A 15,118-nucleotide genomic window follows, 5' to 3' on the forward strand; every position below is an offset into this window, starting at 1 on the left:
AAACTTATTGACTCGAGTATAAGCCTAGGGTGGAAAATGCAGCAGCTACTGGTAAATTTAAAATATAAAATTAGATACCAATTAAAGTAAAATTAATTGAGACATCAGTAGGTTAAATGTTTTTGAATATCCATATTGAATCAGGAGCCCCACATAATGCTCCATACAGTTCACGATAGCCCCATAAGATGCTCCATACAAAATATACCCCATATAATGCTGCACAAAGGTTAATAATGGCCCCATAAGATGCTCCATAGAATATGCCCCAGATGTTGCTCCATAAAGGTTATGGCCCCATAAGAAGTTCCATAGATTATGCCCCCATAGGATGCTCCATAGATTATACCCCCACATGCTGCCCCCATAAGATGCTGCCCCCCATAAGATGCTCCATAGATGCTGCCCCCATAAGATGCTGCCCCCCATAAGATGCTCCATAGATGCTGCCCCCCATAAGATGCTCCATAGGTTATGCCCCTATATGCTGCCCCCATAAAATGCTCCATAGATTATGCCCCTATATGCCGCCCCCATAAAATGCTCCATAGATTATGCCCCTATATGCTGCCCCCATAAAATGCTCCATAGATTATGCCCCTATATGCTGCCCCCATAAAATGCTCCATAGATTATGCCCCTATATGCTGCCCCCATAAAATGCTCCATAGATTATGCCCCTATATGCTGCCCCCATAAAATGCTCCATAGATTATGCCCCTATATGCTGCCCCATAAGATGCTCCAAAGATTATGCCCCCATAAGATGTTCCATAGATTATGCCCCCCAAAGATGCTCCATAGATTATGCCCCCATAAAATGCTCCATAGATTATGCCCTCATATGCTGCCCCCATAAGATGCTCAATAGATTATGCCCCTATGCTGCCCCCACAAGATGCTCCATATATTATGCCCCTATATGCTGCCCCCATAAAATGGTCCATAGATTATGCCCCTATATGCTGCTCCCATAAGATGCTCCATAGATTATGCCCCCATGTGCTGCCACTGCTGCATTTAAAAAAAAAAAAAAAAAAGACATACCTCTCCGTCGCTGGGGGGCTAGGTGCCGGTGTCACGGCTGGCACCGGAGATATTCACCTGTCCGGGGTCCATCGCTGCTTGCTGCTGTCTGGCACGTCATCTGTCAGTGACGTTCAGACTGCAGGGAGCACGGCGCGCACTAACCACGTCAGCGTGTCCTCTGCTGTCTGAACGTCACTGACAGATGACGTGCCAGACAGCAGCAAGCAGCGAAGGACCCCGGACAGGTGAATATCGCTATACTTACCCCCCGGTGCGGTCTCGGCAGCCCCGAGCTTCTCTGCAATCTCGCTTCCTTCCTTCAGCAGTCACGTGGTACCGCTCATTAAACTCATGAATATGCGCATATTCATGAGTTTAATGAGCAGTACCATGTGACCGCTGAAGGAAGTGAGATCGCAGAGAAGCTGGGGGCTGCAGAGACAGCGACAGGACGGGTAAGTATGACCTGACACCCCCGCCCCCCCCCCCCCCCCCCCCCGACCCCCTGGTGTATATGACTCGAATATAAGCCGAGAGGGGGACTTTCAGCCCAAAAAAATGGGCTGAAAATCTCGGCTTATATTCAAGTGTATACGGTATGTTGGGGCTTGTAATAAATCCAATAGGAATGGGACATATATTTTTTACTTCAGGGATAGCCGGGGAAGAATATGCATGTTTTCTCATAACTGTGACCCCTGCCTATAAGTACAAATCCTTACTAGCAATTTAACAGACAATAGCCAAGCCATGTTTGATCTCTGGGGAAAGGTTAAATGCCGATTGAAAATATAGCGGCGATCTCAAACTTCTACAGTCATCAGGAATGAAGTTATATGGAAAGAGCTATGATCCCACGAGGACTACAGATTAAAAAACTACCCACCATTATACACTCAGATGATTTCCTTACTTCCTGGAAAACCATTTTATCAGCATGCCCAATTCAGCGGATGAAACTACTGTATTTTTCGGACTATAAGACGAACGAACTTCTCCCCCAAAAAATTTGTGAGGAAAACGGGGGGGGGTGCGTCTTATAGTTCGAATGCATGCTTATGGGGGGTTGCATCTGGTGGTACAGGGTCCCTTCCTCAGGGCAATGGTGATGGCAGAAGTGTGGCAATGCTGTTGCCTGGTGTTGGCGATGAGCAGAGATGAGTACATCATTGGTTTCCCTGCGGTCATTCTCCTGCAGCCAGGTGTCAGCACGATCACTGATTCGCCAACATCCGGCTTCACTGTTTCTGACAGCTGACACCAGGCACTCAGTGCCATGAGCGGTCCTGCACCGCTCCCGGCACTTTTAACCTCATAAATGCTGCAATTAAACTTGATCACACCATTTCGTCTGTAGGCAGAGGGAATAAAGTCCCTCCGCCCTTGAATCAGAGACCATACGATGTCATGGCAGCGTCCCGATCGTTATCATGGTGACCTGATGTCATCATGACAACATCAGGGTCTCCAGAGCTAGCAAAGTTGCTTGATCATATTCAGAGCATGATCAGAAAGCTGGCCTGTCAGTACAGCACTGACAGCTTGCATAGCAATCATATCCAAAACAGAAAATTGGAAGCTTATGCCAATCAATGTTTTAAAAAAATCTTTATTAAACACATTAAAAAACATTCAATTAATTTCAGTGGAGATATATGTTACAAAATACACTGTTCAAAAAGGACAATACATGTTCCAAAGATAGTACCAAAATAACAAATAATTTTGTGGATGCCCAATCACAGAATAATAAATCCTTACTACGTCACACAGATTATACCAACAGTGGTTTTTTTTAAAAAACAATCCTGAGGACTTGGAAGATATGCGCTTGTCAAGGGATATAAAACAACCTCATACATATATAACTAAAGTTAGTAGTTTTGGAGAATAGGTGTCACATGAAGGTTATATCCACAAAGAAGGCCTAAATCAGGCTAAATAATCATAATACTGCTTCACATATCAACAATAAGGCTCACAGAATATTTTCAGTGAACCAAGATGGAATAAGTAGCAATTATGCTTATTAGACTGATAAAAAAAAAAAATATTTGGCTATAGAATGTGAGCTAATTAAAATGGCCATTAATAGGAGTATGCAAATAGCAAGATATGAGGTTGTTTTATATCCCTTGACAAGCGCATATCTTCCAAGTCCTCAGGATTGTTTTTTAAAAAAACACACTGTTGGTATAATCTGTGTGACGTAGTAAGGATTTATTATTCTGTGATTGGGCATCCACAAAATTATGTTATTTTGGTACTATCTTTGGAACATGTATTGTCCTTTTTGAACAGTGTATTTTTGTAACATATAGCTCCACTGAAATTAATTGAATGTATTTTAATGTGTTTAATAAAGATTTTTTTTTTTAAAACATTGTCATAAGCTTCCAATTTTCTGTTTTGGATATGATGCATTTATGGAAGTGCCGTTAAATTAAGCCTCTAAATTGGTATATATTGCATAGCAATCAGTTGGCAAAAAAATTAAAATCACATAGTGGGAAAAAGTAAAAAAAAAATAAAAATATAACAATAACAACGTATTTAAACAATAAAAGTACACATTTGGTATCTCCGCATCCAAAACAACCCCACCTATAAAACCGCCCCACTAGTTAACCCCTTTAGTAAATACAATAAGAATAAAAAATGATAGAACATGATTTTGCCAAGCTGTTTTAAGAGACAAAGTTGATAAAGGAACAATGAACTGAATTATTTGAACTAAAAAAAAACAAAAAAAACTGCAGAATTACTATACAGCAGGCTGATAAAGGTGGTTCTGTAGTGATTCTTGATATTGATCTACATAGAGAAGTCAATACCAAAAGGTTATCCCTGGAGATCACCTACAGAAAACTGCCTAGCAATCCTGTTTACATTTTTCAGAAAACTAACGGAATTGGTACAAAGAGGCATGTACAAAGGCATTCTAGCAAAAAGTGATGTTGATGGTACCTTCTTGCTCTATAACCCCCCCTATTTTTCACTCTCTTCCCAAGGCGCACAAAAACTCATCTTAGGCTAGTTTCACATTAGCGTTTACGGCCACAGCGTCGGGCTGCGCACGGCCGCCGCGCCTCCGCCGGTAGCTCCGCCTACGGACGCATGAAGCTGCATGCGTCCCCTATCTTTAGCACTGGGGACGCAGGCCGTGCACAGTATGCGTTTGGCGACGCATGTGTCCTTTTGACGCTGCGCCGAGCGCACCAAATTGCAACCTGTTGCGTTTGGTGCTGGTCGGCGCAGCGTCAAAAGGACGCATGCGCCGCCAAACGCATACCTGCGCACGGCCTGCGTCCCCAGTGCTAAAGATAGGGGATGCAGGACGCATGCAGCGTCATGCGTCCGTAGGCGGAGCTACCGGCGGAGGCGCGGCTTAGTGGCGGCCGTGCGCAGCCCGATGCTGCGGCCGTAAACGCTAATGTGAAACTGGCCTTACTCCCCCCCCCCCGCCCCCCACGTCTCATTGTCCAGAATTGGTTTCCTTAAAGGGCACTCATCTCCAATATGTAGTAGGTGTAATAATAATATTATTAGCAAATACCTCCCACTGGAAGAGTATAATTCTTTTGTTTTGTCGCTTATCCCATGTATAGGGCATAACAGTAGTTAGGTATCCATGGTTATGACCAATGATATAGTGACAGTTAGCTGTTAGTGGTCGTAACCATGGATACCCAAGATCCTGCAATGCCCTACATAGGGTAAGCGCAAGAGTAAATCAGAATAACTATTCTACAAGTGGCAAGTCTGTGTCACTACCCTAAGTACAACATTGTCATTTCCACAATATGTTATTATTTCTAACATTTACAAATACTACATATTGACATCATTACCTTGTTCAGTATCAGATGTTTCTGAAGTGTCCATGAAAACTCCCCCAGTTTCATCAGCTTCAAAGTCTTCTTCACACATGCTACCCAATGAAATTTCTTCATCTTCGTCCTCAGGATCAGCATCCCAATCTGAATCAGAATCATCAACTTCTGTGTTCTTCTTTGAAGATTTAGCATTTGGTTTTAAGTTCCTAACATGTACAAAAAAAATATTACTATTGCAGTATACCAATTCAGAAAGCTTTATGTATTACACTTCAAGTAAACTGTAAGGACCCTTATGCTTCCTTATTTCTAAAAACAGAATTGGCAACCTGGTTTGGTAATCATTTTGGACCGATTCATCCTTATCCATGAAACCACATATAGAGGAGTAGCCTGGCGTCCAATAGTTAAAAAGGGACATTAAGGTGCAGCACTTTGGATTGCTTCATCCTTATCCTTCAGCATCTCTAAGCCAACATCATACCCTAAAGGTACTGTCAGACTTAGCGATGTACCAGCGAACCCGACCAGCGATATGACGCGGTCAGGATCGCTGGTACATCGCTAAGTGGTCGCTAGTGAGCTGCCACACAGGCAGATCTCACCAGCGACATCGCAGGGGTCGGGGGTCGCTACTTACGTGTCAGACGAGGCGATGAAGACGCGTCGTCACAGCAGGAAGCCCCAGCAGGAAGCTGACGACGAGAAACGGTCCAGGACGTTCTCGCACGATCAGCGATAGCCAGCGGGGGAGCGGTCGGAGGTAATTATCAGACATAGTGATATCGCTAGCAATATCGCTATAACGTCACAAAAACCAGTGATGTTATAGCGATATTACTAGCGATATCGCTTAGTGTGACAGGCCCTTAAGATTACTAGGCATTAAACTGCATACGGAGCAGTAGACTGGCATCCAATAGTTGAAGAGGGACATTAATGTGCAGCACTTTGGAAATTTAGGATTGTACCATCAGCCAGTAATGTTGAATAAGAGGACAAGAACAAAAAAATATGGAACCAGGAACCTTAATTCAGCCAGCATCGGCAACTATCAGTATAATACCAGTGCATCAGAGTTTGTTGTATTGCAAAAAACATGAATACGATTTTAATGCATTGCTCAAAATGATATTGTCAGTTATCCTAGGAGATCTAACTATCCAAACATCTCTCCAGTTTCTCCATATAGTTGGATTATACAGCTCAGATGTAAGACCCCTTAAAGAAGCCTGACACTGAGGCACTCAATTAGGGCGAGTTGTGGTGTCTGATTTGAAGATAGGAGAAGGAATGGTTACGGATATTAAATTTATCCTGAAGTGTCAAATGTGGGAACGGTTTATGTCAAAGGGTCCATAATATCAATATACCGGAACCAGGGTTTAGACATTGCAGAAGTAGTAAATAAAAAGGCAGAATGGGCAGACGATGGCTGTGACAACTTACACAGGCAGCATTCTGACACCTAATGCTGCTATGGCGGGCTGTGGCATTTTGCTACGACTGTTGGCAGCCCACAACTCAGAAGCTAGCACACAAGCACAACTGGACACTTCAGTCCCTTAGATTCTTCATACTACAGATACTTTTTTTTAAATAAATCATATGTGGAACAATGTTTAGTGTTAGGCAATCACAGAGAAGTGACAGGTACCCTAAAGGCTTGGTGAAGTGGTAAAAAAAAGTATTTCAGCAACAGTGCCATTACGGTTAAGGGTGTTTCTACTTTTGCACCCTGGATGCACTTATTTCCTTTGTGGTAAAGTCAGACTAAAACTGCAGGACTACTGTCACTAACAATTGTGACAGACACTCTTCAGTATGTACATTAAAGGTATAACTGTCAGACCAAGACTCAAATGAAACCACTTGTTAGGGGGCTTATCTGCTATATATATGCCCCCTCAATTTGCATCCTACACACCCCTCCTTTAGCTGATAAACACTCGCTTTGGAGTGCAGCCCAAGTTGTGACCCCGGCCTTGCTGGAGCGGAGAAGACACTGAGCAGCACTAAGTCCCCTGTATAAGGCCATAAGTAGTTTCATCAGATTCTTTCTTTAAGACAATCTTTCACAAACTTACCCAGCGAAATCAAGATCATTCTTCCCTACGCTGTTAAAATTGTCACCTTCAAATGAGTCTGTAATAGGAAGGAAGGAAATACAATACGTGTACTTCGGAATTTCAGAAATAAAACAGCACAGTTAATGCAGAAAAAAAAGAAAAAGAAATCATCTCCAATCCAAATAACCAAAGAGGTAGAGAAGCACTCCAGGAAACAGTAACTCAAGTTTTATTCACCCAATATCTCCATTCCTCAATGGATCATTTTCTTTTTTGGCTACTTGAAAGCAATATTATATAGGGTTAAATGACAAGTGTGAGCAGCCACCCCATGAATAAGAGAAATCAATGCTCTGGCGGTAAAATTAAGCGGTAACAGAAGAATTTCCCTTATCATATGTTCACGAGGCAAAATACTGCAGGTCAGCGGAGTCTGCAGTTCTAGCAGAGAAATCAATAGGATACTAACAGGTTTGTAACAAAGTGAGAAAAGGCAATAGATTATGAATAATTAGGAGACTGCCTGCTTGTTCTCTTACCAAGAATTTTTTCAAACTCATCATCATCAACATCTTCAATACACTCTTCATCTTCATTACGCATGCGTTTTGGCTTATCTGTAGACAATTTCTTAAAGAACCTAGATTTTGGACAGTAACAAAAAAAAAAAAAAAAAAGTGAAAAAACCCCACTTAAGGCATAAGGCACAGCAAGAATGGCAAACTACAGCGGTTCTCTGAATATGTTTAGTCACATGCAAGCATCAAGAAATGGAAAAGTACTATGAGGCGAGTGGCAGCAATTTCTTCTCCAACCATATTATATACATTGCCTAATTGTGCTTTCCAGTAACTATTCAGAATAAGGTGTCCTGTGTTAGTACATGAGGAATAACACTTTCTGCCCACTATGTGACATTTTTTCCCTCTCCATGCTCTACCCTTAACATGCAATTCACAGAGCTGGGGGGAGGAGAAGAGCAGCAGTGATCTTACAGCTCAAAGACAGGAAAGCCTGCTCTTTATTTACTTTTTAGCTCACAGAAAAGTTGCAGCAACATGTGAGGACATTACACAGCAGAGCTGAGCTGTCTTGATCTGAAACAAGATCTGATGCAAGATACAACACTTGCTATGGAGCTCTGACAATGGTTTTCGGTCTGATCCCTTCCCTGCTTCTGATCCCCTCTATATAGAGAAGGGAACCTCAAGCCATCTTTTTATCCAGCCCCCAGGCAGACTCCTGGAGACCGCAGTGCTTGAACCGGCAGCTGTATTTTGGCACATGCAGTGTTCACTACTGAATGGCTGAGACGCGCTCTATGAAAGATTATGTTCTGACATCAGTGCCAGGATGGTATAACTATTCAAATGGCCCTTGTGTCGCAAATAAGGTTCCCCACCTCAGACATAGAGGATAATGGGCTGTATTATAGGACTCCTTCATTCCAGTTCCTGAGGAAAACGGACTTGAGTGTTTGTTTTTTTTTTCCCAATACAGTGGACAGCAAGTTCAGGAGTCAGGGGGAAGGATAAGAAGGGTCCTATAAATTGGGACAGAAGCTTGTTTATCTGATCAGATACATTGCAAAGTCTCTTATATTCGCTTGCTCTATTGATTTTTCTAAAGTTTATTGAAAGTAAGGTTTCTTTTAAAAGGCTAGGCTTTCAGCTTTATCAGCATTTGAATTGATATGCAAATGAGGCTCTGTCTGAAGCTTCTGTCACTCCAGCTCTAGTTCCCACCCAGTGGTGCCACCTCCTGTCAAGCAGGAGGCGGCGGTGCTGGGCAAGGAATAAAGCTGGAGTGACAGGGTCTTCAGTTCTACAAATAGCTCTTCAGCCTCATTTGCATATAATTTCAAACCAGTAAAGGAGTAATGGACTGGCCATGTAAAGGTAGTGTTTGACTTGTCTTTGAATAAGCTAAATGCATATATAAATAGTTGGGGGGGGTGAAATCATGCGGACAGATTCCCTTTAAGGCCAGGTTCACATTGCGTTATGGCAGTCTGTTTAACGGATGCGTTAAACGGACTGCGCTAACGCTAGTCTTCTTTTGATCATGTTTGAGCGATCATGTTAGTGCAGCTGCTCCTTCTGCACTAGCCGTGACGGACCCTCGAATGCGTTAGACCGCGTCCAAGGGTCCATCACAGCATAACGGGACATTGCTAACGCATGCCGATTTTGACATGCGTTAGCTATGTGCTAGGTTATGGCAGTCTATGGGTGCTTTAACGGTTGCGTTAAATCGTGTTCATGCCGCTTTGTAACGTATCCGTTAAACGGACTACCATAACGCTATATGAACCTGGTCTAAGAAACCATTTAAAAATACATAAAAATATATGGATTAAAATCTGATTGTAAAAACTAGTACTCTGACATTACAGTGATGAAAATCTGATCCAAAACACTGGTGATAATTGATCAATCTCTTGCCAACTAAAAAAAAAAAAAAAAAAAAAAAAATCACTGACATCTTCGTGACCCCTAACAGAAGGGGTTTTTCAAAGAGATAACATTAACCATTGAGGAATTACATCCATTTTTTGACAGGTTTCATGCTGAAATGTTTTTACCTGTGGAAGAAAACTTCATCTACCGGAATTTCACTCTCTTCTTTTTCAAGGAAAGTAGCACTGTTCACTAAAAATAATTTTTAAAATAAGAATACGTTAAAATCGGTAACATCCGTGAAGCATGCATACTTGTGTAATTCGGAGAATACATGGATCTAAAATATTAGTATCAGGGACGGAGCAAACTGCCATACTGAATATATTGAAAACCCCACAATATCGAACTAAAAATGTATCAGAATAAAACTAAATGCTACAAAATAACACATTAAAAGGATTGTGCACTACTCCACTCAGCTGTGCCACAATAACCCCCTGCGACATACGGTGCAGAGATGCATGATCTCATGGCTCGGACCAAACAGCAGCTATACAGCAGATGGACGCGTATGTATAACATGTGCAGAACTGCTGAATAAATACTACCACAAGGGTTAACTTCATTTTAAGTTAAAACAATACAATGGGTCACCTTTAGACTATGTGCCCACGTAGCGTTTAAATCCGGACACTGAAAACCGGACTCCTTCCCAGAAATCGCGCTTTTTTTCCGCGATTTTGCCGCGATTTTCACGTGCGATATTAAAGCACTTTCCAAGCGATTTGAAGCATCGCTTGGAAAGTGATTGACAGGTTGGTCACACTCGTCAAACATAGTGTTTGACAAGTGTGACCAGCTTTTTACTATTGAGGCCGCCTATGCGGCCTCAATAGTAAAAGAAAGAATGTAAAAAAATTAAAAAAAAAAAAAAAAAAAAAATCGGGGTATATTTACCTTCCGACGTCCCGTGCTGCCATCCCGGGCCTCAACGTTCCCAGTAATGCCTTGCGAGACCTGTGATGACGTAGTCTCGCGTTGCTATAGCGATCTCACGAGACCGCTAGTGTCACACGAGACTACGTCATCACAGGACCATGCCACAAGGCATTACTGGGAACGCTGAGGCCCGGGATGGCAGCGTGGGACGTCTGAAGGTAAATATACCCCGATTTTTTTATTCTTTTTTTTACAGGGGTATGGTACCCAGGGCCTGGAGGACACAGTCTCCTCTCCTCCACACCGTGGGTACCAACCGCACATGAGACGCTTAACTTCCCGCATGGTGGGCAAAGCCACATGCGGGAAGTAAGCGATTCTCATGCATTCCTATGGGTGCGGAATCGCGGCAATTCTTTGCGATTCCGCACAAAAGAATGAGCATGCTGCGATTTTTTCCACGATTCCATTCCGCCACGGAAAAAAGCGCAGCATTAGCACAGCATGTGCGGAATGCCATAGGAATGCATGGGGGCGTTCTGTACACGATTTTTAAACATTTTCGCAGCGTTTTTGCACCGAAAATCGCGGCAAAAACGCTTAAAAATCGCATCGTGGGCACACAGCCTAAATAAAAATTTTGGACTAACACTGATGACTGAATATATTGTAGCCCTTTAAACATCTAAACTTGGTGTAGTCAGGCTTCATGTGGACAATTAAAATAAGGCCAAGACGGGGTTCAAACCTGCACTCACAAATTCCTTTTGTTCTCTCTTAGTTATCTCCAAAACAAATCAGTTGACCAACTAATACAAATGGAGCAGAAGGCCTATATGGATTACACAGCTCTACAAAAAGTAGTATTTTTTTTTTCATATGCCAAGATTTTTTTACTGGATTTAGGGTATTTTGAGGAGGCCGAATTCCAAAATCCCAACACTTTTGCTGAATTGGTTCTAGTTTTTGAGATACTTCACCCACTAGAGTAATGCATGCCCCTAATGCGACTTGTGTGTGATAATAAATGCAATAGCTTTTGGTCTTTTGACTACCAGTGTCTTAAGTAATGAAATATCCTACATAATTATTTTGTATTTCAGTTTGTAGGCTGACAATGCTATGAAAGTAAGTTTTTGAAGCCAGAATTGTACGGTAATTAATTATTGAATACTAGAGCCAGTCTGGTAAAACCAAAGTCATATTCTTAATCAGCACCATAAACTTAATATAAAGCTGTTCAGACAACATTGGCACCAAAATCACTGTATCCCAGTGTTATTATGGGATCTATCTGGGTTCTATCACGTGAAAATAAGTTGTGCATGATGTGCTTTTACCCGTCAACTGACATGTCAGAACCCACACTGATCCCATAATAAATGGGGCCCTTCTGCTTCCATCTACATTAGCTATGCACCAGATTTGCAGTGGCTGTTCCTAAGACGGAAATGAAGCCTATTTCCCGCACACAGGTGTGAACCCTGCCTAATAAAGATGTGCACGTAAACAGAATACGGTTTATAGTATTCTGCATCAGTTTTCTATTCTTTGAGGCTTATTATTCAGTGCCAAATCTCACAGGACATGGTCCTATGTAATTTTATAAAGGATAGACCGTCAACAAAAATGAAGACTTATCAAGTCGTGGATGAAAAAAATTTACCTGGCTGTCGTTCTTGGTTCATGTACAGCTTCTTCTTTTGGTGATTTAGATAACCTCTATTGTTTTCTGTACAAACAGGAAAATATGAAAAAGTATATTTTGTATGCATTCTGACTTGTCATCCACACATACAGCTTCCTAGCTAATGTATAACCAGAAAAATTACCTATTGTTTAAATCAGGTTTTTTCTTACAATTTAATTTTTAGCTATTTTTCCTCTATACTATGATCTGTATTAAGGGGAGTCTGTCACCATGGACCAAAATTAATTTTAAATGGGCTACACCATGTTGTAGGGGACGTAGCCCCTATAACAACCATATCAGCACTGTATCTGTTACTTGTACAGTGTCTGAGAAAATAACTCTACAAATGTGTGCTTTGGAGCACCCTTGGCATGGCCAAAAGATAGGCGCTCCTCATTAGGGCATATTGGGGGCTTCTGATTCACAATGCTCGCTTTCCATAGCAAGCACTATCCGAATGCTGCCGGCCTGTGTGCGGACATTGTGTGTGCCGGGCTCCGTGTACCTAGTGGCCGAGGATGTTCTCCTCCCTGTCTGGTTTCTGCTGATGCCACTCGCTGCACTTCTGGGTGTAATAGCGTAGCCATCATATTCCTTAGATGGGGTTTTAGGTTGACAGTATCGGGCATTTGGATTCACACTCTCCAATCCTCCCACATCATCTTGTGTATGGTCTGCCATAGTAAAGCATCCAGTCTTCTACATCTGCATTATGGGGATTTCACTGTAAGTTTTGGACCTGAACGAGCTCAGACATTCTCAGCTACCTCGCTTCGCAGTTTGCAATGTACTGTGATACATGGAAGCTGTAACAAAGTGTTGTAGAATTTTTAATGAAAGCTTATCTTTAGCCCCTTAGTGACCAGGCCAAAGTTTTCAATTCTGACCACTGTCACTTTATATGGTAGTAAATCTAGAACGCTTTAATGGATCTCATTGAGTTCGAGATAGTTTTTTTTTCATGACACATTGTACTTTATGTTAACGGTAAATTTATGTCAATATTTTTATAAACAAAAGCAGAGAATATCAGAAATTTGTCAAAAAAATTCTAAAAATTAGCAATTTTCAAAGTTTGAATGGATTATCCCTTTAATCGAGACAGTCATACTACATAAAATAGGTCCAAGGCCTCCCATCTTCATGCAATGTCATCATCTTCCTTGCTGTGTGTCATGGCTCCTGCGCAGGCGTACTGATCTGCCATGTTGAAGGCAGAACCAAGTACTGCAGTGCGCAAGCGCCGGGCCTCTCTGACCTTTCCCAGCGCATTGCAGTACATGGCTCTGCCCTCAACAGGGCAGATCAGTACGCCTGCGCAGGAGCCACGACACAAAGCAAGGAAGATGATGACATCGCACGAAGATGGGAGCGCCAGACCCGGACCTGCGACGCTCATCGGACCGGACAGTCCCCGGGTGAGTATAATAAAACTTGTTTTTCTTCTCTTTCATGTTAGACGGGGGCTTATCTACAGCATTCTAGAATGCTGTAGATAAGCCCCAAATGGCAGTGGCCGCAGCTTATAGCTGAAAAACGAGGTGACAGGTTCCTTTTAAAAACAGCACCCCACAACGTATTCAAAGCTGCTGCCAGTTTAGTCAAAGTGACATGACAGGAAGGAAAAACGTTATTTTTATCAGCTAAATGCTTGTAACTTCTGATTAGGCCGCTATAAGGCCGTTATTTGGCCATGAATTGCCATGGCAAACATCAGGATCACACAATCAAGATCTCAGGGTGCCGATGGGGATAAAGAGGGATCCTCCACACTCTTAACCACTTAGATGTCAGACACTATTGACAGAAGAAGCATCTAAGGGGTTAAAAGGCAGCAAGGTGTCAGCTATACTGTACAGTTGACGGGTGCTGCATTTTCATACGGTCGGGGATTGCTACTGTCTGATATAGGAGGTCACTAAAAAGACATATTGGTGGTCATTAAGGGGTTAGTAAAAAAATACATGCATTTAATGCAAAAGCCATACAACAAGGATGCTTTAATACTGGTAAAAAAAACAAAGGGATTGTCAGAATGGTTTTGTGTCCTTTGGTAAGGAAAGGAGCCTCTGCAGTAACATGGCAGAATAGCTGACTACACACCTCTACATCCTGACAACTGATATATACCTAGTCTGGATCACTTTATATTTTCAGTGATTTTGATGGAAGCTTTTGGAGCATGCTTCCACATCATCTATCAGTATCAAAATAAATACGATCAGAGGCCAGAAGGGAAAGGAGACTGTCCAGGTTGAGCAGCAGAAATTGGCAAAAGTAGCAAGAGGGACAAAGCAAAAAAGAGGGAGAAATGTACTTTTATCTACTAAAGACATCACAGTATTAAACCGATACTAATAGCCTTTCAGGACTTTTGAGGTAAAAAAAAAGTATTCACAGGAAAACCCCATTAAATGGTAGTCTAGTATGTTTAACTGGATAATACCAGACAAGAGCTTTGTCACATTCATGCTGGACACAGCTTGTTGAACAAAGTATTACCTTTTATTTTTGGCTGTTTTGGATTCCGGTACACAAATCGGTCCAAGAACCTCATCAGTGTGAAATCTTGCAGAGGATCACCAGTGTACTGAACAGAATTTGCCTGAAGCAAAAGGAAAAAAAAAGTTCAAAGCATTCTGCTGTCTTGGGTTCTGGCAAATGTTTCATACTGCAATCATGTATCTTCTTGAAAGAATGATAGGCATGTCTATATTGGGCATTTTACTGATGTTTGGAGCAGAAACTTAGTTTTTGAGGATATGGAAAAGCTTACACTCCAAAAACTCTGTGTACATACCCCAACATAGTTTCTTATTACTTTGTGCATTTTATCCTTTTATCAACTGCCAGAAAAATTTTAAATATAGGCACATTTTTGTTAACTCTAGTAACTCTCAGAAGAGGTTCTCCACTAATGGACAACAAAAGAGAATCTGTCACCCCCTTTTCGGCCACCGTCATCAGGTGCTTATCTATAGCATTCTGTAATGCTATAGATAAGCCCCCAATTTAACCTGAAAGATAAGAAAAACAAGTTAGATTATACTCACCGGGGGGGCGGGTGCAGTGGGTGTCGCGGTCCGGCGCCTCCCATCTTCTAGCGATGACGTCCTTCTTACTTCTGCCGCGGATCCTGCGCAGGCATAC

At 42.1% G+C, this 15,118-nt stretch overlaps 1 protein-coding gene across 2 annotated transcripts in view; it reads right to left on the reverse strand.

The window, feature by feature from the left end:
* The window catches only part of CEBPZ (CCAAT enhancer binding protein zeta), a 54,530-nt gene that overhangs the window by 11,547 nt on the left and 27,865 nt on the right, over positions 1-15,118 (reverse strand). The window contains exons 7-12 of one of the 2 annotated variants that reach the window (XM_073560123.1): positions 14,471-14,573; positions 11,942-12,007; positions 9,519-9,585; positions 7,474-7,574; positions 6,953-7,010; positions 4,881-5,071 (exon numbers count right to left, since the gene is read on the reverse strand). In XM_073560123.1, coding sequence (XP_073416224.1) covers positions 4,881-5,071; positions 6,953-7,010; positions 7,474-7,574; positions 9,519-9,585; positions 11,942-12,007; positions 14,471-14,573 — 586 coding nt within the window. The remainder of the gene's footprint in view (positions 1-4,880; positions 5,072-6,952; positions 7,011-7,473; positions 7,575-9,518; positions 9,586-11,941; positions 12,008-14,470; positions 14,574-15,118) is intronic. The other variant, XM_073560124.1, reaches the window with a different exon arrangement.

The sequence above is a fragment of the Dendrobates tinctorius genome, unplaced genomic scaffold, assembly GCF_039654945.1.
Source record: "Dendrobates tinctorius isolate UK_male_01 unplaced genomic scaffold, ASM3965494v1 ptg000293l, whole genome shotgun sequence".
NCBI lineage: Eukaryota > Metazoa > Chordata > Amphibia > Anura > Dendrobatidae > Dendrobates > Dendrobates tinctorius.